Here is a 27,022-nt window from a genome sequence, read left to right as displayed (position 1 = left end):
CCAGGTGAGCATTTTTATGTACTTTGTTAGCCCTTTTTGTGTCTACACTTAGCCAACGTTTCTGTACTAACCTAAGTGTAGACACAAAAAGGGTTAACAAAGTACATAAAAATGCTCACCTGGTACACCTTTCAAAGACTGTCCACCTCACTCTTCATTCAGTTAGCTTGAATAATGCTCAAACTGAACTAAGGTCTTTCTGTGTCTCAGATCTCATACTTTTGTACAAAAACATACCTTTCTGAATCTATAGTAAGTATTGCTACATGCAATGTACCACAAGCAATACAAGTGGTCTGCAGTCATAATGTTGTATGATGACTATCCTTAATAGTCACCACCTTACTGGAAAGGAGACAATGAGCCAATTTTCAGCGAGCAGGAGGAAGATATATGGTCAGCAAATGCATCCATTTATATGTGTTAAATTGTCATTGTCACTGTATAATATTTTAATATTACAACATATTTATTGAATATAATATAAAATGAAGCAAACTTCATAAAGAGTTGAACTATACTTTTGGTCAACCAAAGATGTCACAGCCACCAATATTAGGAGAGCAGTTGTTTTCTAATTTATTATATCAAATTTATAACTGCAAACTCATTTTCTAGTAAGTGCGCAGATTTGCAAATATGGAATTTAAAAAAAAAAAAAACTAAAATTTTTATATAGCTTTGGATTAAATGATGTCGTATGTATTAATAAATAATGTTGTCATAAGCTCAGTTAATGTCATCTTTGGCATGTTTTATGTATCAGGGTACTTGCAAGAGAGTATTGGAGCAGCTTAAAAAATATTTTGCAAGATTTTTCTTCCAAGAATTACATGATTATGCTGACAGCTGCTATTTATCTTGGCTGTAAGTGAAAACAGTGAAAAAAGGTAGCCATCAAATTGAATCCAAAATCTGTTTAAGGGAATATGGCAGGACGGAAGATCCTGACATCAACACTTTATGATTTCTAGACACAGAATATTACCTAAATCTGTCTTAACCTTAACCCTTGTATGGTGTTCGGGTCTGTGAGACCCGTGTTCAGTTTTTTTCAAAAGAAAAATTAAACAATTAATTATTTTTTCACGTGTAAATGTGTTGTGTCTTTCCACTCACTCCACTTGATTATAACTGATTTATTTATAACATTTTATATAAAAGAAAAACGAGAAGCACATTAATTCATAAATGTGATCTAACAAAGGTAAAGGGAAAAAATTAACCATGTTTGCTGTTCATATGTCTTGTAATTGGGATGAAGTAAACATCTGTTGAGTAATTTAACATAAAATTGTTTGATAGTGTTAATTTGGAAAGCCAAAACTCTAGCGGGTCCACCAGACCCATGAACACTGGCTGAGTAACAAAAATACGAACACCACACAAGGGTTAAGTGAAACCCTGATTCAAGGCTTGCGGGTAAGACACAGAAAAATACTAACATTTCATGCTCTTGCAGAACTAAATTAGTAACACTCTATAACCACCATCAAAAAAGTCTTTGTGTTATGAGGATGTGCAGTTATGACGCTTTTTATTTTATCCTCTTATTGCTCTTCTTCCAAAGCTTCCTGCCACAGAATGTTTCCTTTTTTATGATTTTAATGCTGTTTTGGGAATTAAGAAATATTGCTGCTAATATTTTTTTATTATTGTTGTTTTAAGTGTTATACATTAGTCTTGTTATGATCCTTGCTCATCTGTGAAAGATACATAACAACTAGCCACCAGAAATGCCAAAAGAATGCTTTTTAGCTTACTTTAAAAAAGTAAAGCTGTTATGGAACGGCTGTGTGCAGGCAGGAAAAGGACCCAAAGTGCAGACTCCGGAGACAAATGTGACCTTAAACAGCTTTAATGCTGAACTCAAAAGGGTAACAAGGCTGGTGAATGGACAGGTGAACAAGGTCCCGACTGGCGTGTGAAAGGAGAGGAGGTCCATAGCAGCGTAGAGGCAGGTGGAGAGTGTGTGTCTTGCTGAAGCAGCGATGGGGAAGATTTAGTGAGTGAGAGAGCAAGCTCACCAGCACTGACTTGCTCTCTCCAACTTAGTGTCCTTAGCAAACTGAGTAAGCTGAGGGTTATGCCTAATGATGGCATCTACTGTACTTAGCCCGACTGCCATAGTCCGTAAATCCTGTGACTGGGCAATGCGGTTGAGCAGACTCACCATCCGCATTATCTCGGCGTTGAACTCCGAGGAAAAAGAGTCTGTGGGGTCCATGTTCTGGTCGCGATCTTCTGTTATGTGAAGGTTGTGTGCAGGCAGGAAAAGGACACAAAGTGCAGACTCCAGAGACAAACGTGAACTCAAAAGGGTAACAAAACTGAGACTACAAAACACACTTACACAGACCGAACACACAGCAAGATAAGGGTAGATCACAACATAGACACAGAGAAACACAGGGCTTAAATACACAGAGGGAGCAATCAGGGAATGGGTAACAGGAGGGAAACACAGCTGGGGCAAATCAGGCCTAACGAAACAGGGGAAGCAAAACCAGATACATTAACATCAGACATGGGTCGTGTCCAAATTCCTGAGGCCGCATTTGTAGACCTATTACGTCACAGCGACGCGCCGAAGGCTGTCCAAATTCGTAGACTCCTCCGAATGTAGCCAACAAATGCGTCCTCCTTTTCCCCGAATTTTAAGGATGGGTCGGGTGTGTCCTTCGTGGCCTACCATATCCCAGAATTCATAGCGCGGCCCAGCCAAACTCCAGTTTCCAACAATGGCGGCCGCTACTAAGTTTTAAAATTACTCATACTAATCTTTCTGGGTCACAAAATAAACTTTTAACATTTTTTCAGGCGAGGAAGTAGCTGTGTAAACATCAAATATCTGCTCGGTTTATCAAGATATCGCATATTTGCAAAAGTGCTTCGACGTTTTCGGAGGTGTCTGCTACCCACCAGCTCGATAGCTAGCCGGGAGCTCGAGGGTTACTGATGCGGCCGAGAACGGCACAACTCCCGGCACATCATTTTCAGATCACCGCGGACTTTCGCTGCTCGGGTTAAACGTAATATATAAGTCACTTAGACAACCTAAAAATGTTATTGTTGGGCTTTTTTCAGTGTTTTGTTTGTTTGTGAGTAAATCGGTTTGGCTGAGATTAAAGTTATTAGATAAGATTAGATAAAATAAAACTTTATTAATCCCCTGGGTGGGTTCCTCCTTGGTCTTTACACAGCTGACTAAACGTCAAACAGAAAACTGATTAAACAGAAGTATGAGACAGTCGAGAATTTACGCCAGTGTCCTGTTATATTTTAGATAGCAAGGAGCAGACGGCTGAGTTTATTAAACTCCACCGAGACAGCGGTGACGCTAATCAGAAGGCTAGACCGTCCAATTTCACGGCCGTTTACTTCCGGCCTACCCGACCTTCTGAGGACCCGGCCCACGTAGACCGCGAAGGCCGGGTCCTCAGGAGGATGCAGCCCATGAATTTGGACACGACCATGGACCTTCAAAATAAAGCAGGAAACAACACAGACTGAACTAAAGACACAGACTCACACGCAGGGACTGCAACAGAGGAAACCGAGACGTAAACCATAAGACAGAACACAGACAAAGAAACCAAAGACTAGAAATGATAACTAATATAATAAACTCAAACATGCTACACCTTGTGACAGAAATGTTACCTGTCAGTTCAATCAAGCGTACTAACAGAGAATCTCACGTACTGTAATGTCAGCTGCAACAAAATATGTCTGTCTTCACATAATCTCATAATGATTTCTCACCGTGTGCTTGAAACTCATATTTGCACTTGTTTTAAAAACATGAGGAAAAAATGCAAACCACAAGCCATGACTAATCCTGCTTACCAGACCCTATCCTAATTGAAAAATAACTGCGATGTTAAAGCCAAGATTTTCCACTGTCATGAACAAAACACAAAGTAAGGTTATTGCTGTTGTTGTTTTCAGGCATTGTTTTTGAATTGTCTCCATTATTAAGCTCAGGTTGAAGATGAGGAGTTTCCATGTCCAATTAGGCAGACTAGACTAGTACTTTTATATTTCTTACCTTCAGAAAGCTTTCATTTACATCTTTCATATTACATGTCAACGTACACACACAGGGCGAATGAGAATTGACATACACCCTGATGCATTTTTATCCCATGCAGGCTAACTCATTTGAGGACCAGAGGTGCGTGGGTTCTTCTAAAGACAGTTCAGAGTTTTTCTTTTTTCCCAAAGAAATAATACAGAACAGGAGCAAAGACATGCATCGCATTAAAGAAACCATAAAATGAAATTAATCCTGCTGGGAAAAGTTCTTTTACATCTGCTGTTAGTGTGGCGTATATTTCCCAGCATGGGAAAAATTCACAGTGTACAAAAATGCAAAATTTAAACGGTCACACCGTCAACTTTTATAGTGACATGCATGAAATAGTTTCTCTTTGTCCTATGAAGCTATGCAAATCTCATCACCTCCCGCACAGCATGCCCCCACAACAAAGCGTATGGATAGACTTTAAAGTTCCATTTGCAGTCTTTTTTGTAACATTTATGCATCCAAAAGATGGAGGTCTTTCTTGTTTTGATATTAAATAGATTTGTGAATTAAAAATGAGAAGAAGTTGATTGTTACGTTTTAGTATTAAAGTCCGTTCAGATACTTTTGTCTGACTCTTTCTTTACAAAATCCTTGAAAGCAATTGCTAACAAACAGAAAATGACTCAGAAGAAGTTGCAATTTTTGTAATAAGTACAGAGGAAAGCAACGAAAACTGTTTCCATCGTTAGGAAGCAGTTATGCCATTTATGATGCACTGAATTTACCAAAATCAGTCACTTGTTAAGGGGTTTGTCAGCAGAAACACAACAGTAATGCTTCATGACATTTACAGCTAAATTTTTGGCAAGTGAATCTTTGCATGCATGCCCCTGATTGTGACATTTGTTGTGTTCCTACAAACACAATTTAAGAGAAGGAACATTTCATGCAGTGCTAAATGACCAAAGGTAAAAAGACCTGATAATAATGGTGTTACAGTATTGCCTACTGTAATACATGGTTCAGTGTGTAACCTCTAGTTGATTTCTCTGACTCGTCACAGTTTTCACAATAAATACTACGTTACCATGTATGTTGCTTATTATAACATATTTAAATTTAACATTACATTTGAGCTTTTGTTATACTTTATTCTGCTCCATAAAATGTCCAATAGTTTGATAACAACAATGGTTATTTTAAAATAAACCCATTGTCTCTATATGAGGTCATACTTTTGGTTCAAAGATAATGCATAGTTTCAAATTCAAATTCAAATTCAAATTTTTATTTGTCACGTACACAGTCATACACAGTACGATATGTAGTGAAATGCTTGGACAACTGCTCGTGACCTAAAGAAAACAAAAAAGGAAAAGGCTATGAATAAGAAAGGAAATAAATATGAAAAATTAAAAAGGGTAAATTTAACTAGGAAGGAATAAAATAGTTTTTATACTTATCGAGTCCAAACAATCTCAAATAGCTAAGAGAACTTTAAATAAATACATCGCAAACAAGATCTCCAGTCTCAGGAGGTTAAAATTAGAATGGCATTAGGGAAAATGTGTTTTTCTTCCATGCTAATGAGAAGCTAGATACCACTCGCATATCAATTTGATACTACAGCCACAAGCTATAGGGCTTAGTACAACAAATACTGCAGATGCAGGAGAAATACTCTAAATTTAGCGGAGGAAATACCAAATAAATGGATTATCTCCCAGAAAGAAAACAAATATGTATATGTTCTCTCTGGGATGTCTATGGCCATACGAGACACAAGAGGCAGTTTTTAAAAGAAGTATTTTTTGTCATTGGGGATATCAGATCAGACTCTTTTTTTTCTTCCATACAAATCTTATTCTCATGATTTTACTCTGCACTCTGACGAAATTAATAAAAAAAAACCCTGATTCATATCTACATATGCCTTTTTCTAATAACAAGGACCGAAGAGCTTTGTACGAGTTGAAAGGAATCTTTCAGCTTGATAAAAAGAAAGTCAAGACAACTTAATTAATCACTGTTGGCTTTACTCTGGAGGCATAGTGTAATTGAAAGTGTCCTAGATTCACAGTTGTCTGCTAATGCAAGTTTGAAAGAGGGCTAGAAAGCCCTGTTATAGAACCAAATCTAAGGCTCAGCAACACATACTGATGTTCCAAGGTTACGTCTTAACTTCTGGAAGAAAGGTAAATTCTCTGTAATGACTACGCCATTATTGAGCATATGGTGAGCCATTCATCTCTGTCCATTATCCAGGGAGGAGTTTGCCACTAACGGCACCAGAGATACCGCTGCTGAAGGACAGATGTTATCTTTCAGTAGCTATGCTGTCTTTAAGTGACAATAATACTATCATTGGTCTTTTTAGTTATTTGGAAAATATTGCTATTTATATATATGCTATTTAAAAAAACAAAACAAAAGAAAAAATCTGACCCATTCATCAACAGCAAACCCACAGTGAATTTTTATAGAGTTAAATACTTATATACTTATGACCTTATATATTTATATGGGAGACTGAATTTACATCATTATTTAAAGGAGACTATTTGTTATTTCTAAGTCATTATTCTTTCTCAAGAGTTGCCCAGAATTCCAGTTTTTGAGGAAACATTTTACATTCGTGATGACATACATGGTGCAACAAGTGCTGCTTAAATAGACAAACCTGCTCAGATTGAGCACCTAATTGTGCAGTTGTACCATGTTAACATATCTATAGATCTGTATAGATCTGTGGATCTTCAGGGAGGAGGTGGATGATGAAACCGAACGAGGGAGTGAATATTTGGTGTGGGATATTCAGTCTGATCCAAATCGAATTCTGGGGTCCTCGTGTGTGAATATGTAAAATAAAAAGTAGAAAGCAAAGGTGAAAACATGTGATCACAGGTCTCTGTGCCCCAAAGACATCTGACACCTTACTTATGTCAGCTTAAAGCTGTCATCCGTGACACACGGGGTCTTCAGTAGCAGTTGCAGTGTTAACGGGTGATGTGTTTTCTGCCCTCGCTTGTATGGATGCACTTAGCTTTTGCATTTTATTCTGTGCTAACAGGAAACATCTTGAAACGCAGTACTTTTTCATTGCATGTTTTAAAGTGATGACAGTCTGAGGAGGCAGGTTTTTGAAGCTTGTGGTTTTTTCTGTCGGCTTGAAAGAGTTAGCGTTGCTATGTGTCTTCACAGTATGCTTAGCGGTGGCCCGTTTCACAGAAATAAATTGAAAAGGAAAATAACGTGAGAAATATTTCAGAGAGAAGAATATGTAAGTTTTAAATCACATCAAGACTTTGGGGTTTCTAATTGCCAGTCATCCAACCAACAGCAAAGTGATTATTATCACTCAAGAACTCATCCCCAAGACAATATTTTTTCCAGGAAATATCCCTGTCTTTCCTTTTCTTTTCATTTAATGTTACACAATCTGTATGCCACTGCTATATCCATGCCATTTTAAATATCCCCCCCCCCCCCCCTTTAGTTCTTCTTGTATATTCTTGTGCACAATTTTGACACTTAAGTTGTTTTCTTCTTCTAACCTAAACCCACTCAGAGTTTTTCTTGGCTTCAGTTTTGCCCCTTTTGACCCAACCTCTACTCAGTTATTGTGTCTTAAATGCTACCATCTCTGCGATAGAGATTAAATTTAACTCCCGCTGCTGGCTCTCTGCTAGCGTAACTAAACTCACACAGGGAGGAAAAAATAAAGGAATGAGAGTGTTGAGACGAATGAGAACTATGAGTGATAAGAGCCACGAGGTAAACAGAAGTAAATGCAACTCATTATCTCCTTCTCTTGTCCCCCATTTTTGTTTTAATCACTTGAGCGGATGGGGGAGAGCAGACACTCCCCAACTAACTGCCCATTGGCCTACAGGCATTTAGAGGAGATTTTAACAGTTGTAGAGGGAGGGAGAGAGCGCTGGCAGTGCAGAGATCCTTGATTCGTTGGCCCTGGCCTGTCAGCAGGTGGTAGAGAGAGAGTTGCTGAGTGACATTCGGTCCGTCAGAGAAAAGTCAGAAAGAAGAAAGGTAGAAAGGAGAGAAAGTTAACAAAGCTCCCCCCAAGGGTAAGACATATTCATATTCTTTTCATTTTTAAGTGCCATTTCTAACTTAGATACGTTAACTATATGCTCCTTTTCTTTTTTGGAGGATTCAAATATTGCTTCACTCTTGCTTAGGATATTTTTATTTGTGCATTTCTTTTTGTCTGTTCTACCTTCCTTTAGCCTTTCCCTTATTTTTAGAACCCTGTTTACCTCTTTTTTACTCAGAAGGTTTGAGGGGCAATAATGAGACATGACAGCAAATGAGCTAAAGTGAGACCCAGAATTTATCAAGTGTCCCAGGACTGAAGCTGTTCTTGCGTTAGTCTGGGCTTGCTTTGCAGGACTTGGTTTAAGAGAAGGTTTTGTAAAACTTGGTAAGCGATACAGACTGATTTATGATGATATTTGACACGATCAACAACTTCCTGTGAGCATTTCATGCTTAATTTGCATAATCAAAGCATACTTAGTGTATTTCATTGAAATATGAAGAACATGCGTTCAGGTAAACATTTATAAATTAAAAAAAATAAATAGACAGATCGTCGTAACGTAGTATAAATGTGATCAGTGTGATTATTTTCCCATCAGAGTAACTGTGACAGCCTCAGTTTTTCTAACGGTGTATTAAAAATATTAATTTCATATCATGAATATGATTGTTGTCATGACAATCCCGTGCTGTTTGACAATGAAGCTGCCATCATAGATTTTCCTCTATGATAATAACAAAAATTATTAGTATTCAATTATGTGCTGAGGTGAGAAATGTTCTCGCAGGACTGTTGATCCAGTAGATTTACCTTTAATGCTACTGTACTGGCACCGCGAATTCACAGAAGCCCTCGCAAAATGAGCTACAGATGTGGGCCTTGAGCCATGCAAAATGATAGAGAGAGAGAGAGACCCACAACCCTGAGTGGGTGGCTTATAAAATGTGTTCACATTGCATAATGTTACTGCTTTCATGGAAACATCAGTCATTTTATTTACTCAAACCGCCTGAAAATGACCTTACTGCAAAGCTACTGAAAACACTTTTATTTTTAGAAAAGCTAATCTATGTCAGGTATTTAGCTGCTTTATTATTGCCTTTTCACTGGGTTCTTCTGTCAGCCCACTGAGGGGAATTAAGTCTCTGCGGTTCTGATGAAGCGAGGTCCTTATCGAGGTCTCCTTGTGGTCTATGTATCAGTAGGAGACAGACAGAATCGTGAAGATATGAGCTCTGCTCTCAGACGATAATTGCTTTCAGCTTTGTTTTATTCATTTTCGTTTCCATGTTCTGTCTGCGAGTTGCCATGTGTGAAAGGAAGAGAAGAAGGGAGAGGAACGTCTAGAAGTTTGCAACCACACATGAGGCACGACCTTACCTCTTCTCATCCTCCGGCTTGTCGGTTTGTTCCATAGAGATTAGTCAAAAGTTGAAATCCGGTGAAACAGTCAGCCTTTTGTCTGATATTTAATGGCTCTCTAGAGAGGATAGGGCAAATGTGCAAAGACTGACCGGGTCTTATTCTACTTCACGTTTCTCTCTCGGAGTCTGTATTCCCGATACAAGCTTTCCTCTGCAGCTGTTTGTTTTTCTTTTTATGTGCAGTTGCCTTTTCTCCTCTTTCTCTGTATTCTTGTGGCCGATTGTTTAACACGGTGAGGTTTCAAAGGCTTTGACAGAGAAACACACAAATGCACAATCATCCCTCACAGCTTGTCAAGCAGCCTTTAGTGAAAGGTGTCTGCCAGTCCAGACAGTCTTGTCTCAGGTCGAATACATTTCTCTTGTTACCGTTGGAGGGCTCCTCCACTGCTTCTGGAGGCCATAAATACCAAGTTTCATAAACAGGACACAGATGGGCAGAGTGAACAAATATTATATCAGCAAACACTACTAACACAGCGTTGCTTTCAAAGGAAAGTCATTGTCAGGAAGGACTGTATTTACGAACACTCTGAATTAGGTTTGTGTTGGCTTGAAAGCCATAATGAAATGCCGAATGACCCATGTGGAAAGCCCATCGGTTTCCCTGCTTTATCCTGCAGTCTAGAGTCATTACTGGCAGTCAGCTGAATTATGTTTCCAAATCAACTGGACGCCAAAGCCAGAAAGCTCACTTTTACAATAATCGAAAATATATCATGGTTTATGTCATGGCAGATATTGAATTCTACACCTTTATTTAGATCCCATCTGTTTCATTCATTGATATTTAATCTTGCCTGTCAGTTTACTTTTAATCACCCCCTCTTCCACTTGTCCATTAGTGGAGTGAATGATTGGTACCTAATAAATCATAACGGCGTATTTGTTCTATACTGTCCTTCACATTTATACATTCATATGCCAATTATCCATCATCCATCTTCTATTTCTCTCACAGACTGTAAATTAAGATGGGATTAGTCACTCTGATGTCAACCAGCAGTACTGAAACATCTACATTAGTGTTTTGGCTTCCTCATTGTTGCCTTTTGGAGCCAAAAGTAACCATATTTGGATGACAGGGAGTTGTTATGTGACTTTAATAAGGTAGGTGAGTTAATAAAATACTTGAATTTCAAACAGCAAAACTGGAACCCACAGTCTGCACTACAAAGCGTACAAAAAATTTCCTATGCTACAAAATGGACAGCAGTTCGGTAAGTTGAATTAGGAAGGTGAGGCCTCGCGGACAGTACCTTTCAATCAAAACACATCACTAGCTTTATGGAAAGTCCAACAGGATGAGTTGCAAAGAAAAAAAAGGTAAAATTAGCTATAGATAACATTTTGTAACAGGCTTTAAACCTGCCTGTGTTTCAGAGCTGAAAGTGCATCAATGTGCACGCTTACAAAGAAGGTCTGGAAAATGAAAAATATGAAAACACTGAACAAACTAATGTTTTCACTTATAATTACAGTACCATCTGGAAATTCCAGTCTTTTTAAAATAGACTAGCTCCTGATATTTTAGGTTTTTTGTGGTCCAACTGTTCAGATTTGCTCAAACCAGCATGAAAGTTGAATCAAAATAGCAATATTTTCATTTATGACACTGAGAATTTGATGTTAAACGGACTATACATGTTTTATGGTGCAATACTGTGAAACCCTAGATTACAAATTATATAACTTTCAAAACTTGACACAATTACTCTTCGCAGTGTGATTTGTTTTATTAGTGTGTGCTCAAATACGAGACTTACACAGAACTGCTTTAACTTTTTAAATACATAATTCAACTAACCAGTCCTCAGACCTTTTTTGAAGCAGCTATCTCAAATTACAGATCGAAATTTAACATTACAATCAGAAAGACCTGTGAAAATTTCAGGGTTCTATCTTTAATACTTTTTGAGTGATTCATGTTCAAACATGACCTCAGATGTCAATGAAAAAAAAAGAAAAGAAAAGAAAAAGAAAGAAGGTGGGTAGATGAGACTTAGGACAAAAATAAATACAAATACTACAAAAACAGTGTAACATATGAAACTAAAATTTCACAGCAAGCAATATACTGCATGTGTCCAAACTTTGAGCAGTAACATTTTTTGTGCAAAATGGTCAAGCAGTGTTGGAACCAACACTTTTCAAAGAACTGCAGTTTTGTCACACTGTAGCACTGGCTCCGTTTTGTTTTTTTTTTTTAGCCCAACTGGTGTCCATCCATCCATCCATCCATCCATCCATCCATCCATTCAAATGTAACTGCCCCACTTCCCTCTTTATCCCATTTCCTTTCTCCATTAATTCCTCCATCTGTCTGTCTTTCCAACATGAGGACAGTCTCAGCAGTCAGACACGACCCTGTGCTATGCTTGGAAAGTCACACTGCAATCTCCTCCAAGAGAAATAAGAAAAGGCCTTGAAAAAGGCAAGCATCAAATAAAACCTTGACAGGGAGCTATAAACATGCTTGTTAAGCATCTCTGTGAGCCCGTGCTCAGTGCTATTACACACCATACTATACCATCTGTAATGTGGCTAACTGCTAGAGTGTCAGTGATTCCAACACACAACTCTCCATCACTTCTTCTCTTACCTATTCACTCTCCCTCACCCACTGATCCATCTGATTCTCGATCCTGTTTTCCGCTCTCCATACCCCTCACTTTATTTCCATTTTCCTGTCTTAAGACCTTAATCTCAGTTTTACAAGCCTAAGATTTGGCCATTGACAAAAGACCTTCTAAGGTCTAGTTTTTCACCACAGCATAGGGTAAAAGACACAGCATGTCTGTGATGTCATAGCTTGGATTGTTTGCACAGGCACCGGTCTCTGACCTCAAGCCTTTGACCAGCAGTAGTTAAATACACAGCTAAAATAACCAAGCTGGATATACTGAGTTTGAACTGGTCATGATAATTACACGTGCATTTGCCTCCCTAAAAAAAGCACTGGGAATTCTGAATCACAAACCTACTTGAGTTGTGTGCATTCATTTGAGCTAGAACTCATATTCCAGCACTTAACTCAAAATAAAATGTGTTGACTCGATGAAGAGAAGCTTTCCACTTTAGAGTTTGAAAATATGTCACGTATAACAGCATGTAACTCAACTGTAACTCAAAATGTCAGATATTGTCATATTCTCAGTTTCCTAGGATCCCTGCTTAGATTATATGTTAATCTGATAATGGTGTCATCGTGGTATTGGCAGGTTTTTAGTTCTGCTTGTTGACAACTTAATATTCTGGCCAATGCTCTCTCTCAATGTCTAATGGGATTTTAAGTATTAGTTTCTCTGTCTGCACATTATTTTTTAACTTTTCCAGCTGTTTTAGTCTTTGATGCTCAAAGAGAAAATGTTTTGATAGATTTCCAAGTCATTCATTGTTTCCACTTCAAAATTTCACATTTTGAGCAAACACAGGAATAAATCTCAAAATAAGAGAGCTGTTTTTGCCCAGTTCTTAGAGTTTATAATTTATAGTAAAGTTGAGCTAAAACACTGAAATAAAACTGAATAATAGTTATTTTTGTATATCGTGACATGCCGGAAAAGCCTGAGAAATATTTGCTGGTTTTATTTGTGCAGTAGTATATTTGGTCCTGTATTGGACCCAGTGGAGCCACTCAGTTTACATGAATAGTATAGGCCTGTGAGACTGAAGCCATGTATACACTCTGAAAGCTGCTGTTTCAGCTCCTCCCCCTTTAAGCAAACCTGATTGGCTGCCCCTCATAAGCAGAGGGTGGGGTTGCTGTGCTCACAACCAGAGCTGTATGTCTGACCATAGTAAGGAAATTTTGGTTCATATGGATTATTTGCACATACGCTGACCTCAGTAATTAAAACTTTATTTTGCATTTATCAAGCATGACACTGTTTCTCCTTCTTTCTTCTTCACTTGATTAGAGGTTTTGTGTTTCCATAGACCACATGAGCTCAGCACAGTTAGCTCATGTGTTCCTTCAAGCCACCTTTTAAACTTTTGTACCATAAGGTTTAATTCAAACCAAAGTCCGGCAAAAGGGCTATTGAAGCTTAAGCAGGATTTCTATTTTGAAAGCATGTAATTTAGCTTCCCGGGGAAGCCGCTGCAAGGTTTTAAGTTCACATGACATCACTGTCATTAGACACAATGACATCATCACCGAGGACAAGCTTCTGCATTCGCTGAAGCTTTGAAATGCCTGACTGAGCACAATTTATGGTTTGCGATCTCTGCCAAAGTGATGACTATTCACTTTCTACTGCCACACTGTGGAATGAGAGCTCCATTACGACACACACAGGGTGACACAATGGCTCAGGTTTCTTGTGATTAAATATACAGTAGTCTGCCCCAGTGAATCTAATGTAACTTATGTATTTCTGTCCTCAGCTCTGTATAAGACACTGTTGAAGGTACAAATCTGTGCCTTTGTCAGCCACGAGACACAGGTTCAGTCAGGCGCAACAACAGACGCCTACAGTTTCAGGGGTTTGTTACACACAGTTATTGCCAAAGATACAGTCTGTACAAAATGTATAGTCCAGCACTAAAAAACAGATGGGATATTTCATCTCCATATGCTTTTGCTCATGCCAATGTGAGAGTCCTCGAAGTAAATTTGATGTACCTCACACTGAGCTGTGAGGTGTTTAACGTTATTGTCTTTGATTTCAAACACAGACTAGCAGGCAACTGTCTGGAGGGCCCAAGACTCCTAGGCCCCCCAGTATGAGATATAATTTCTGTTTGACTAACCACACACGCACGAATTCTGCTTTAAAAACTGGTTTTAAGAGATTTGGTGTTTAAGTTGGATTTTTCTCTTATGTTCTAAAATAATGTTCTGTTCAAAAAAGTACATCCTTTTTCAATTACAAGGTTTTACATGTCAGTTCATTATAAAATCAAGCCAAAATACAGAAGCAGCATATGAAAAATTAAGTCCACACTTTCTGCTTAACAATATGAACTCAGAACACAATCCGTCCACCTATAAGCTGTACTCTTTTCATAAGAAGACTTTTTTGTACACGTATAATTCAGAAGGGAGTACCCCCAGACACATGAAGAAAAACTGTCTGCCATGTTTCCATGGGCTTCCTCACACTCCTGGGATCTTCAGACCATAGAACACACACGTCGAGTCCATATCCAGTCATTGTTAGACTATGTGCAACCTCTGCTAACAGAGTCCATGTCAGTTCTTTAAGACACTTCATGACATTTTCCAAATCTTGCCGGGCCAAAGGCAACAAATTCTAATGGTAAAAAGATATATTCAGAGGGAGTTTTGAAACTGAAGATCTAGTAACAATTTTACAGCTGGTCCTTATCCAGTGATTGTGTATAGGGAAAATGGTTATGGGGTAACTGTGTGTCACAAGATGAACGAAGTAGGTGGAGTAACAAAGTATGACAGCTTAACCAAACTTGCCAGCAACAAACTCTCAGACTGAAAGTGAACAAGTTCCCGAATGTTGATTTTATTTTTGCATGTCAGAGCTGTTTTATATGTTGAAACATAAAAAATAAGTGACCTCAGTTGCACAAATACACTGTTAGAAAAAACAAATCCTAAAAAAACGGTAATATTCCGGCTGCTGGGCGCCAAAATACTACCGTAAAATAACAGAAAATAACTTTCTCATGAAAATACAGTTATTTTCAGTAATGAAAATACAGTTTGTTGTGTGTGCTAATTTTACATGGGATTCTGCCTTTTCCAAGTGCTGGTCAATGAATGTGGCAATATGAATCATAATACGTAAATGTACAGAAATATACAGTTAACAGTTGGTTTAAATAATAATGGATTGCCCTGGGACAGACTGACAGAGGCAAGGCTGCCATATCGCACCATCGGCCATCACCAGTAGGTGAAGAGTCTTGACCACGGACACAATACCAAGAGTGTCGAAGCTGGGGCTCGAACCGGCAACCTTCTGATCACAAGGCGAACTGCCAACTCTTGAGCCACGATGGCCCTAAATGGCAATGATAATAATACTTATGTGATGTAACACAAGCTTATAGGAATCATGTTATATACTTTTCCATAGCATTACATTTGAATTCAACAGTTCAATCTTTCAAATAACGGACAGATATTTGTGAGATCATGATTTGTGAATGTATTTTAACAATCTAAATATGCATATGTACAGACAGATACATTTAATAATCATGACAATTATGTTTTATTACATTACAGTGATTTAACATTAATTTACATTTGAAATGTCTATCACAGTCTATTTACGTAACTTTAGAAGAACAGAACAAAACTGTAAAATGCACAGTAAAATACTTTTATATTAGGATTTTTTCCTACAGTGCTGCCATACCCGCGACCTTGTGGTTGTTAGTTCACATTCATTGGCCGATGCTTAGCGTCATGTTATTATGTGTCCCAACATCCAATGGCATGTCACATTGTTTTCATGGCCACACCCCAGGTGCAGAGGCCTATTTCTGTTCAGGAATGTGGTGAATACTTTGAGATTTATATTAATTGCAATTCCTACCTCTACATTTATTATTTAAAATATATAATTAGCACAGCATGGCCGTGCAATGTTTTATATGTTTTTTTTTAGTTTTTATTCCTATTAATTATATTTTCACTTGTTACCTCTGAATTATTGAATCAGATCTAGATGACATGAAATTTTTAGCAAAATTATAATTCAAATACTCATTTAATTATTGATTATTCTCATTAATTTTCGATCATTTTATATATTTTTCCATAGTATTACATTTAATAATAATAATGGATTGGATTTATATAGCGCTTTTCAAGGCACCCAAAGCGCTTTACATTTGAATTTAACAGATCATTCTCTCACATAACAGACAAATATTTGTGAAATTATGATACATTTCTGAATGTATTTTTACAATCTAAATATGCATGTGTACTAAAAAATATATTTAAAAAACAAGTAAATTGTGTTTTACTATATTTACAGTGATGTTATGTTATTTTACCTTTGACATGTAAAATCACAGTCTACTTATGTAAATTTAATGATATTCTAGAAAGACAGTACAAAACTGTAAAATATACAGTAAGATACTTTGACATTACTATTTTTTGGAACAGTGTACCACTAGCAATGACCGCTAGACCCCTGTGGAGGGCCCTGTGCCTGCTGGCCCTACTCTGCACATGGTCACGCACAAGTTCTGCTGACACCCAGCCAGACCCCTCAGCTGCAGAGCAGGAAGTCACCTTGAGCCACATCTATAAAATTGACATCCCGGGGAGCACCAGCTGCAACCTACAACACATATCAACACAGGATGAAACAGGTCATAAGAAAGATATAACTGAGAGATTAAGAGTGAAGAGCAACAGATAGGTGTAGCAGCATGAACTTAACAAAGATATCCATTTTGCAGGTCTGCAGATGGAGACCACAAAAAATGGAAACAATGACATTATCTTCAGACACAACATCAAGCTGCAGTCACCCAGATGTGACTGCGAGGAGTCGGAAAGCTTTAAGTCTTTGCTTTACAGAGTCAATGGACTCGAAGAAGAAGTCAACTACCTTAAGACCCAGTGTGCACAGGGATGCTGTGGTGCTGCAGGTAGGCCATGACATGACATGATAGACTAGGCTGCTGGGGACTTTCCATGATGAACTGAACGTTTCTTCTTCACTCACTTCTTTTCACTCCCGCTGTGTTGGCGTATCTCTTTATTAAGGCGTGGACAAAAGCTGTAGTGGCCATGGTACCTACCAACACGACACCTGCAGCTGCCTCTGTAACGTAGGATGGGAAGGCCCCGACTGTTCTGAATCCTCCTGCCCAGATGAGTGCAACGACAATGGCAGATGCGTAGATGGCCGGTGCGTCTGCCATGAGGGCTACACCGGAGAAGACTGCAGTGAGCTGACATGTCCAGACAACTGCAATGACAATGGCCAATGCGTGGATGGCCAGTGCGTGTGCTATGAGGGCTACACCGGAGAAGACTGCAGCGAACTGACCTGTCCAAACAACTGCAATGACAAGGGCCAGTGTGTAGACGGGAAATGTGTGTGCTTCTCACACTTCGCTGGTGAGGATTGCAGCAACCAGAAGTGTCCCAATGACTGCACAGATAATGGCCAGTGTGTGAACGGCAAGTGCATCTGTGATGACGGCTTTTACGGGGAGGACTGTTCGTTAGGTAAGCTTAACATGATTTCTGTTGATGCTTTGCAAACTTTAACACAAGGGCGTCAAACTTAAGGCCCGGTGGCCCGAATCGGCCTGGCAGCGACTCCAATCTGGCCCAGTGGACGGCTTGAAAATGTGAAGAAGGACATAGGAAGACATTTACTGAAATTTAATAAAAACCTTTTCAGTAATCTGACACATTTATCATATAGCTTCACTCATCCAGCCTACTAAAGATCAAAGTAACTAAAAGACATAGCTTGGGGAGTTTTGCAGAAAAATCACAGTTAAAAAAAAAGAAGAAGTGAACTTTGTGTGCATCGAGGTGTGGATATTAACTTTATGTGACCCAAACTTGCATTTTTCACTTGAGACTGAAAAGTCACATTTCTACAGTCACCTCTATGGCACTAACATTAACCTGAGAATTTTAAGTGCTATGTCACGAAGCTCGGATGCTACAAGCAGCTCAGGGACCGTTAAAAAATATAACACTTGGCCCTAATGACCTGTTCACCTTCATATAAATTTCCATATGCATCCTTTTAGTAGCATTTTCATGCCCAGACTGAATGATTCTCAAGAGCCAAAGCAGTGCAGTCTGGGCTTTAATCATCTATCTCCTACCATCTGTGTGATTCATGTACAAGTGTCCAGGGTCATACATCAACTGAATGGCAATTACCTTACAAGTAATATCAAGTCATATTCATATAGGTGCAGCTACAGGGCAGAAAAAGCTTTTCAACCAGCCTGTTTTAGTATTTGCTGTTACATCTTGCCATCAGCCGCTTAAGATCCCTGCTCAACAGCTGCACCTTGCTCTGCTAAAAAAAACGAAAGAAGATATTTTTACTAAAATTAAACTAGTCATTGGAGCCCAGCTGTTATCTTCACAGCTTTCTTCACAGCCCCTATAGCCTCCTCCACTGGCTCTGTACTTTTTGGTACAGTAATGACCTGCAGCAGAGTCCCTGATGGTGCTTGAACTTTAAGAGCTGCCTCAAAAGCCAGTAAACCCCTACAGTTAACTATTAGCCAGCTCAGTGATGCTGAAGAGTTTCTGACCAAACCTACTATGGAATTCAAAACATATCTCCCGACAGTTATTTCAGAGATATCAGGCGACGGGGCGCTTTCAGTGGGCTGACCTGATGACCACTGCATTTTTGGCCTCCAGACAACCTATAACATCAGGTCACATAATACCACAGAAATATAAGAATACCCATCAGTCTTTCAGGGCTTCATCTGGCTTTTACCCTGCAGAAGAATCTCACCTTTCCTGATAAATGCACTGCTCGCCAAATCACTGTTACTGTGCTGCCCGAGGAGCAGAGTACAAAATTGCATTTTACAGCAATTTAAGGCCAGGAAAGCAGAAACGTGAGCAGCAGCTGCCAGGCATGAGCACTGAATTCCCACTGTGACAGTCAATTCTGCAGAGATATTGAACATTTGGCTGCAAGTGAATGGCACTTTTATTTTTTCATAGCATTGATCTCTTACATTTGAAATAGTATTCTATTTATACGCTAACATCTGTCTATGGTTGTCTTGGCATGTTTTTCCTCTGTATTTAATCAAGAGCACAAAGCATGTGTTTTAAAGCCCTTTTTTTTTAAAGTCAACTGGATCCATCAAATGCAGCTCCGTGAACCATAAATGTTTCAGACTTCACAGTAGCAGGTCAGAAATGTCAAACCGTAGATGACGATTCCATTTCTTCAAGCTGTGTTTCATACCACAGAGGTAGAGAACAGATCTGTAGCTTCGTGTTTAGGTGCTGTTGAATGGAGTCCAACATCAACAGTGCCACCGTGTCAGAAGAAAAGTCAGGCAAGAAGGGAAAGTGGGAGGTAAGAAAAAAAAAACCCTGTGTTGATTTTAGGTGTTAGCGGTAATAAGAAGGCTGAGAGGAAGAGCACAAAAGCAAAACAGTTGGCGCTTTCTTTGTTTTATGTGGCTATTTGCCATTTCAACACCTGGCTGATGGATGCCAATCTGTTTTTTGGACGCTGATGGGAACAATACTCTTGAAGTATGGGTTTAGATACAGTTTCTGTCCTTTCCAGTGAGGCACACTTTAATGTTTTCTTTTGTGTTCTTAACCATCAAAGGCAGAAGCCTCATGGCTTAGAAATCAGCAGCCCTTGCACAGTAGGAATAGTTTTCTTAGCCTCAGTTTATGTCAATCCAGAAGATTTAGTAAAAATGCAACCAAATTTAATGAAGTAATCTGAATATAATACAGGTGAGATTATTAAAGCTTTCTCAACATAATGCAGATGGTCTGTATTTAGCTTATTATCCTTTATTTTTTCGCGGCCTCTAAAATGTTTCCTTTTATTATAAAGCACATTTAGAAAAGTTGACTTTAAACCATATTTAGCCATTTTTTCCTTACCAGTTCTCTTTTAATGAGCTGGATCAGGATTTCCTCTAAAATATCAAGCTACAGACAGGAAAGATGATAGCACATAAAAAATCAAATTTCTCAAAGAAGTCCAGACGTGTCGTTTCAGTAAAATTTTCTTCCTCTGATAGCATTTTGCTGATTTTCAAGCCGAAAAGGCAGAAAATCACCATTATTTTCTGCTTTTCCAATCTTATTATGCAAATGTATTCACACCAGCTGTTCTGAAATAATATTTAAGGGCAAAGATGGTTGATAGTCATGCCTGGATTAGCAACAGGAGAATTTTAACTGTTCTTTGATGGAAAAAGACTGCTGCATTTGAAGAAAAACATCGAGCTTCCTGACTTTACCTTGTGGAACAGCATCTAAATCTTATGTGAATTCCTTGCTTGCCAAAGCTATAGTGGACCACATAACCACTCATTTCACATTTCTCATTTTCCCTTGTAATAAGCTTTTACTTGCACGCCATGTTTTGCTTTTTCTTTTTCTTTTTAAAAAAATCTATACAGTCTGCCATTTTATTTCCCTCTATCATACCCACAAAAGCTCACCTTGCCTTTAAAAAGCCTCACTCCCCAACACGGCTGACATGTCGTCTTCTGTGTTTTGGCTGCGGTTTTGGTTTGTTTTTACTCTTAGCTCCCCCACCATGTTTTTCCAGAATGGCCAGAGAAGCACTTTAAAGGAGTCTTTCTTTCCATTTAGAGTAAAAAAACAAAACAAAACACCTATTTTGCCGTGTTCATGATTTGTTGGTTCTTTGACAATCAACTGAAAAAAAAAAGATTTAAGCCTTTTGGTAGATTGAATAAGTGTAGGTGTTATGCAGCACAGTGAAGGTGTTTGTGGGGACTGATAATAGGCTTTATTAGCAAATTCAACATAATGCAAGGCACAAAGAACTGAAATCCAAAGACGAATGTGAGAAACACAAGACAACCAGGAAACACAGGTTGTTAAAATAGATGTCCTGACAGAGCTCACGGCAGGGAAAGCAAAGACAGGAAGTAAAAGCACAAAAACACACAGGGAAAAACAAAATAAATCAACATTTGGAAACCACAGAGCTGTACTACAGTACAAGGCAAGACTAATAAGATAGCAATTTATGTCAAACTTAAAGTTTTAAAACTTTAAGAAAACCCAGTTTCACAGAGAAAGTTGATAAAAGATCACAATGATATGTGTTATCTCTGTCTAGGGCTTGGGGTTTTGTTGACCCAGCTAACTCGAAGAAAACCTATCTATGTTTAATTTCCTTCATAGTACACCCCCCTCAGGGCCTTGTAGTACGAAGTGAGTTTAGCATATCCAGGTTATGCTTTCATTATCTGTATTCACTTATCCTAACAGTCAGGTGGTGAAGCCCTTGTAGGCTGGGGTCGATTATCCTGACCCTAGCGGTCAAGCTATCAAGCTGTTTATCAACCAGGAGTTTATCAATCTAGTTGGCAAATTCATATGAACGTTGTTGTGTTGGCAGCATCTGTCAAATCAAAAAATATAGCTAAGTGTACGGCAGCAGAGCAACTGCAAAGGAAGCTGAAACCATATTATAGGAACAATATGAAAAGGGCTTAAAGCAGCACAGCTGCTGTAGACAATGCAGTGTTCAGTAATTTAATATTAAACATGTCGTATGAATGTGTGTGTGGTTTGGTTGGTGAGAAGAAAAAAACTTTAAACCCTGCCACTATCCAAGCTCTGAGGTCTGGGGGATCTTTTACAGGACAGGCAGTGATTTAACACCAGTTAACCCAAGGTTAACCCTGAAGTTACATGGATAAGATGAAATCCTGCTTCATAGTGGAGGCCTTAGGAGGACAACAACAGCTACAAATAGACAAGACAGAGGAAGAGAAGACAGGGAAGCGAGCAAAAAAGAAAAATTAAAATGCAAGCCTGAACAACAAAATCAGAAAAAGAACTTGTGGACATGATAGCGGACTTGTTGATAAAAATAACTGTTAAATTCTGTTAATTCCTGACTTCTGTGTATGTCTCTTTGTTCTCTCAGTCTTGGCACCTCAGGGTCTGCAGGTGGTCCAAGTGACTGACGTCTCTCTCCTGGTTGAGTGGGAGTCCGTTCAAGGGGCCGAGTATTATGTGTTGACATATTATCCGAAAAATGACGAGGGTGCGCAGGAGCAGGTAGGTTTTTCTACTTTGATCATTTCTGTGTCAAATACAGGTTGTAGCAAAAAAAAAAGTATATTACCTATTTCATCTTACAAACTTATTCTCATCAACTGCATATTAGATTTCGGTCGCCAACACAGAGAACTCCTACCTCATCACAGGACTGACTCCTGGGGTTACCTACATTGTCCAAGTACATGCGGTGGTTAAGGGCATCCAAAGTGAAGCTGACGAGATTGAAGCCACCACAGGTGAGCACAGATGGCTCTGATCAGGACAGAAAAAACAAATACAGAGCTTTAAAATTAGTATTTTTCAGACTAACAGACATTAGTGCTGTAGCAGAACTGGGCGGTGTGCAGCATGTTTCCTTTAAATGAGCTGCTGGTTTAAAGTGAAAGCAGATGTTACCTATTAAAGACTACCGTGGCTTTGAGGGCAGGTGTGGCCTGCAGGTCTTAGGGATTAAGTTAGATTTTCTCGGGATAAAATAGTTGCATTTGAAGTCAAACGTAATTGTGTATGTGATTTGGCATTAAAAGACCATAAATGCTATTCTGGTAGAGTCCAGGAATGAAAATATGGACCTGGCATGGATTGATAACCTGCCTCACTTTCTCTGTTACTTTTGTAGAATGAGCACGATTGTTCCTGTATTCGTCTTTGTCTTTCACAGAAATTCTATGGTAAAAAAGCAATGAACAGACTGAAGACTTTAATTACTAAGTGTTTCATTAAAGGCTGGCTTGTTAGCCTTTAATTCTCAAGGAAATGGCTCCATGAACTTGCTCACAGATGTGGCGGGACACAGATGTGTAGAGAAAGAGATTACTTGACAGGATTGATCGGAGACGTGCAGAAAGTGGGAGTGTGGTTAGATTGGTTTACCATGGAAAACCTCACAGAGCATAGCTTTCACATATGGGCATAAGAAGCCACGCCATCATCTGGCTTATTGTTGTGTGAGGCAGACTGGTACATACTTTTTGTTTTAACTTCAAACAATGATCTACTTCAAAAGAGGGTTTGGATGGATGTTTTTAAGTTTTCTTTTGGGAAGCACAACAGCTGGCATGAAAAGAAGCTTTTCATTTGGTAACGCTTGCTTTGTTTGATGGAACTCACTTTTTCCTCATGAAATTGCAGAAGCATATCTCTAATTAACGTCTGAATTATTCAGAATATTCTGAGAGATGGGAGACTGTACTTCCTGAGAATTCTCAGGAGGAATAACATCACACAGAGACTGCTGGTGTCCTTCTACAGAGCCACCATTGAGAGTGTTCTAACTTACTGCATATACATCTGGTACACTAGCTGCACAGGGGCTCAGAGGAAAGCACTCCAAGGGATCATTAACACCGCCCAAAAGATCACTGGCTGCCCTCTCCCCACACTGGAAGTTCTACACAACGCCCACTGTTTTAAAAAGGCCCAAAACATCATAAAAGACACCTCACATCCTGGCCACTCCCTGTTCGAACTGTTGCCCTCAGGCAGACGGTACAGGGCAATCAGAGCAAGGACTAATAGACTCAAACACAGCTGTTATCCAACTGCAATAACACATCTGAATACTACAAAAAAATGTCCATCACGCCACTCTTGTGTTAATCTATGCACGGTCTGAAGCATGTGTGTGGGAATGTATGTGAATGTTTTACTGTTATATCTTATTAGTATTTTAAGTATTCTATCTATTTTATTTATTGAATTTTATTGTTTTATTTATATTTTGATATTGCTAGGGATGATGCAATGATCGGGGACCATTCTTAATTTCGTTGTTCTCATGACAATGACAATAAAGTTTCTGATTCTGATTCTGATTCTGGATGCAGTGGCATACAAAGTTCTGAATGATCAGGCTTCATCATATCTTAAAGACCTCATAGTATCATTTCATTCCAACAGAGCATATCTCTCTAAGACTGCGGGCTCATTTTTGGTTATTTGATTATCTAAAAGTAGAATGGGAGGCAGAGACTCCAGCTATCAGGCCCATCTTCTGTGGAACCAACTCCCAGTTTGGGTTCACGATACAGACACGCTCTCTACTTTTCACATCAGACTTCAATCTTCATCCCTCATTTATGCTGCTATAGACTCAGACTGTGAGGAACCATTCATGATGCACTGATATCTTCTCTATGCCCTTCTTTTTACTACTCATACCAGGATACCAGGATTGCATGTCCTTAACTTTGATCCTCTTTTTAGTGGTTTTTCCCCTTATTCTGATTTGTTTTGTTTTGTTTTGTGTTTTTTGGTTTTTTGGTTGGGTTTTTTTTTGTGGTTTGTGCTCCTCCTTTTCTGTCATCTCGTTCCCATCACCTCCAAATCTATAGCAGCTGATTCCCCATCCTGGGGAACATGGGGATCTGATCATTGAGGTTGAAGCATTTTGACATGGCGGCTGCTTTGAGCTGTTACTGTTGTTTTAAAGTAATTACATACAGGTAGAAGTGAAAATGCTCATGTGACATGTAAAGTTTAAAAATAAAAGTAAGTCACAATGTACACTGTGTAAAGTGTAGGCGGCACTAAAGCATTACTATGATGTTTGATTCTTGAGGTGTAGTAGATGTCACAGCTTTACAAATAGCTGTAAAATGTTAGTCTACAGAACTGCTCAAGGATCGTTCTCGACTATTGAACCCCACATGACTGTGTTTAATTTGTGTGTCCTGCTGGGTGATATGTTAAACTAGTTTATCCTGACTTTATTATGTGAATGCTGTGACTTTAAATGTGGGAAAGCACAGAGTACGCAAAGGTTACTTTAGAAAACATCAGTAAACCTTTATATGCACTTTTCTAAGATGACGCTGGCGATGTCAAAAAAAAAAAGAAAAAAGAAATGCACCCATGAGTGATTTTAATATTTGTTTCATGCCAAATACAAATATTTGTCTATTATTTGGTTATAATATCTTGCAGATGGCCAGAGGCGGAATTCTTGCTTGGCTCTCTTTCCTAGAAATGTCACATTTCAGTGTGCTGGGAGATCATTGTCTAGCTCGGGGACATGTGGAAGCAGAGCAAGGCAGATGCTTCTGTTTGCAAAAGCTTTAAGGCAGACTTCTAAGTTTGAGCTTCATGTCTGTACACTCAGTTCTACCTAACCTTGTATCACCTTTCCCAGATGTCTCAACTATTGATGGTATCCGAGTTCTTGGCCAGACAGAGGTCTCTATTGAGGTGGACTGGCAGAACCCTCAAGCTGAGATGGATTACTTCAGGCTTACACACACTGACCCAGAAGGGCAAGAGGAGGAGCTGAAGGTACAGAGGAGCCAAGAGGCGCGCACCAAACACACTATTGTGGGTGAGTCTTACAAGTTTGTGAACAATGTACAAAAGTATTTCTCGAACTGTTGTGCTATTAGAGTAAGCTATGGGTTCTAAGCTAATCAATAAGAAGTAAATAGTCCCGTAACCTTGTTTCTTGAATCTTGAATTGGACGCTTTTGGACATAAATCTTGAAATAGTCATCCAATTTGATTTAAAATAATCTTCTGGTTTTAATTTGCAATTTATATTGTAAAAGTGCTACAAAAACTTACATATACAGACACAGTTACTTTAAATATTCAGTTCAAATTAAGCTTTAGGGTAAAAATATTAATAATGTTGGAATATAAAACATGGAACATGACATCATCTCATAAACACACAGTATACAGCAATGGTAAAAAGAAGGTATGCTCTCTGTCCGTTCAAACGTTTTACATATCACGAAACAATAAACAATTATTTATTTATTATCAGATCTTAATTAGGTAAATATATAACTGAGATGAACAGCAACACATGACATATTAAACATCATTATTTAATTCACAAAAACCAAAATGATTCAAAAGCCAAAGTGCAGAAAAACTAAGTTCAGGCTGACTGTTTCAGCCAAGCTTTAACTGTTGAACACACGGCCTCACATTTCTTGATTTCTGTGGTATACAGAGGAATTCCTGGTCAAATCAATGACTTCAAGGTGCCCAGATCCCATGATTCAAAAACAAGTCAAATAATCAATCCATGCTATGACTGGTTTTCACCAAACATGGCTCTAGGCATCATGTAAAAACATCTCGACATCGTCTGATCTGTCCAAAGGACATTGCTCCAGAGGTCTTGTTGTTTGTTCAGATGTAACTTTGCAAACATGAGCTGCGCTGCCATGTTTTTTTTTTTAGAAAGAAGACTTTTTCTTCTGCCAAGCCTCCAAAACAAGCCATGCTTGTTCAGTCTTTTTCTAATTGTACTGTCATGAACTTCAAATTTAACATGTTAACTGAGGCCCGTTTGTCTGAGAGCCAGCTCTTGGGTTTGTTGCATTGTACGGTCTGGCCTTGGGAGGGGAATTTGCTGGATGTCCACTCCTGAGAAGATTGGCAGCTGTCTTCAATGTTTTCTGCTGAATCATCTTTTTCACATGATGCACTTGGATTTATTTGGAAAGGACCTTCTCAGGCTGAATGTTTCCCCTACTTGGCATTGTATAAATTAAATACACTACTTCTGCGATTTGGCTTAAATTTTTGTTAAAATAAATAATGACAAATAAATAACTAATGACATGGGTTTATGTCTCATATTTTCTAGTTCATTTGGAGTTGTATATGACCTGGTAAGGAGCAGAATTTCTTTCATATAATTTTCTGATATGTAAAACTGATAGAGGGTGAATGTTCTTTTACCAGGAAAGTGGGTATAATATACATTTCATGTAGTCTAATAGAAAAGGGATCCCATAATTTAAGGATTTGATTGA

At 38.7% G+C, this 27,022-nt stretch overlaps 1 protein-coding gene across 1 annotated transcript in view; it reads left to right on the top strand.

Annotated features, from left to right (window-relative positions):
- The first annotated feature begins 7,983 nt into the window (after positions 1-7,983).
- Positions 7,984-27,022, top strand: part of tnn (tenascin N) — a 43,025-nt gene continuing 23,986 nt past the window's right edge. The window contains exons 1-7 of the mRNA XM_086272147.1: positions 7,984-8,115; positions 16,620-16,828; positions 16,919-17,110; positions 17,229-17,696; positions 22,126-22,259; positions 22,369-22,498; positions 25,393-25,575. Of these exons, the coding sequence (XP_086128273.1) occupies positions 16,633-16,828; positions 16,919-17,110; positions 17,229-17,696; positions 22,126-22,259; positions 22,369-22,498; positions 25,393-25,575 (1,303 nt within the window). The 5' untranslated portion in view covers positions 7,984-8,115; positions 16,620-16,632. The remainder of the gene's footprint in view (positions 8,116-16,619; positions 16,829-16,918; positions 17,111-17,228; positions 17,697-22,125; positions 22,260-22,368; positions 22,499-25,392; positions 25,576-27,022) is intronic.

Source organism: Aulonocara sp. 'chitande type north' Nkhata Bay, linkage group LG18, assembly GCF_057382095.1.
Source record: "Aulonocara sp. 'chitande type north' Nkhata Bay isolate Kocher_YH1m ecotype deep benthic linkage group LG18, A_spYH_male_GT1.1, whole genome shotgun sequence".
Classification (NCBI taxonomy): domain Eukaryota; kingdom Metazoa; phylum Chordata; class Actinopteri; order Cichliformes; family Cichlidae; genus Aulonocara; species Aulonocara sp. 'chitande type north' Nkhata Bay.
The sequence above is the reverse complement of the archived record's forward strand: the minus strand, read 5'-3'. Positions and strand labels throughout refer to the sequence as shown.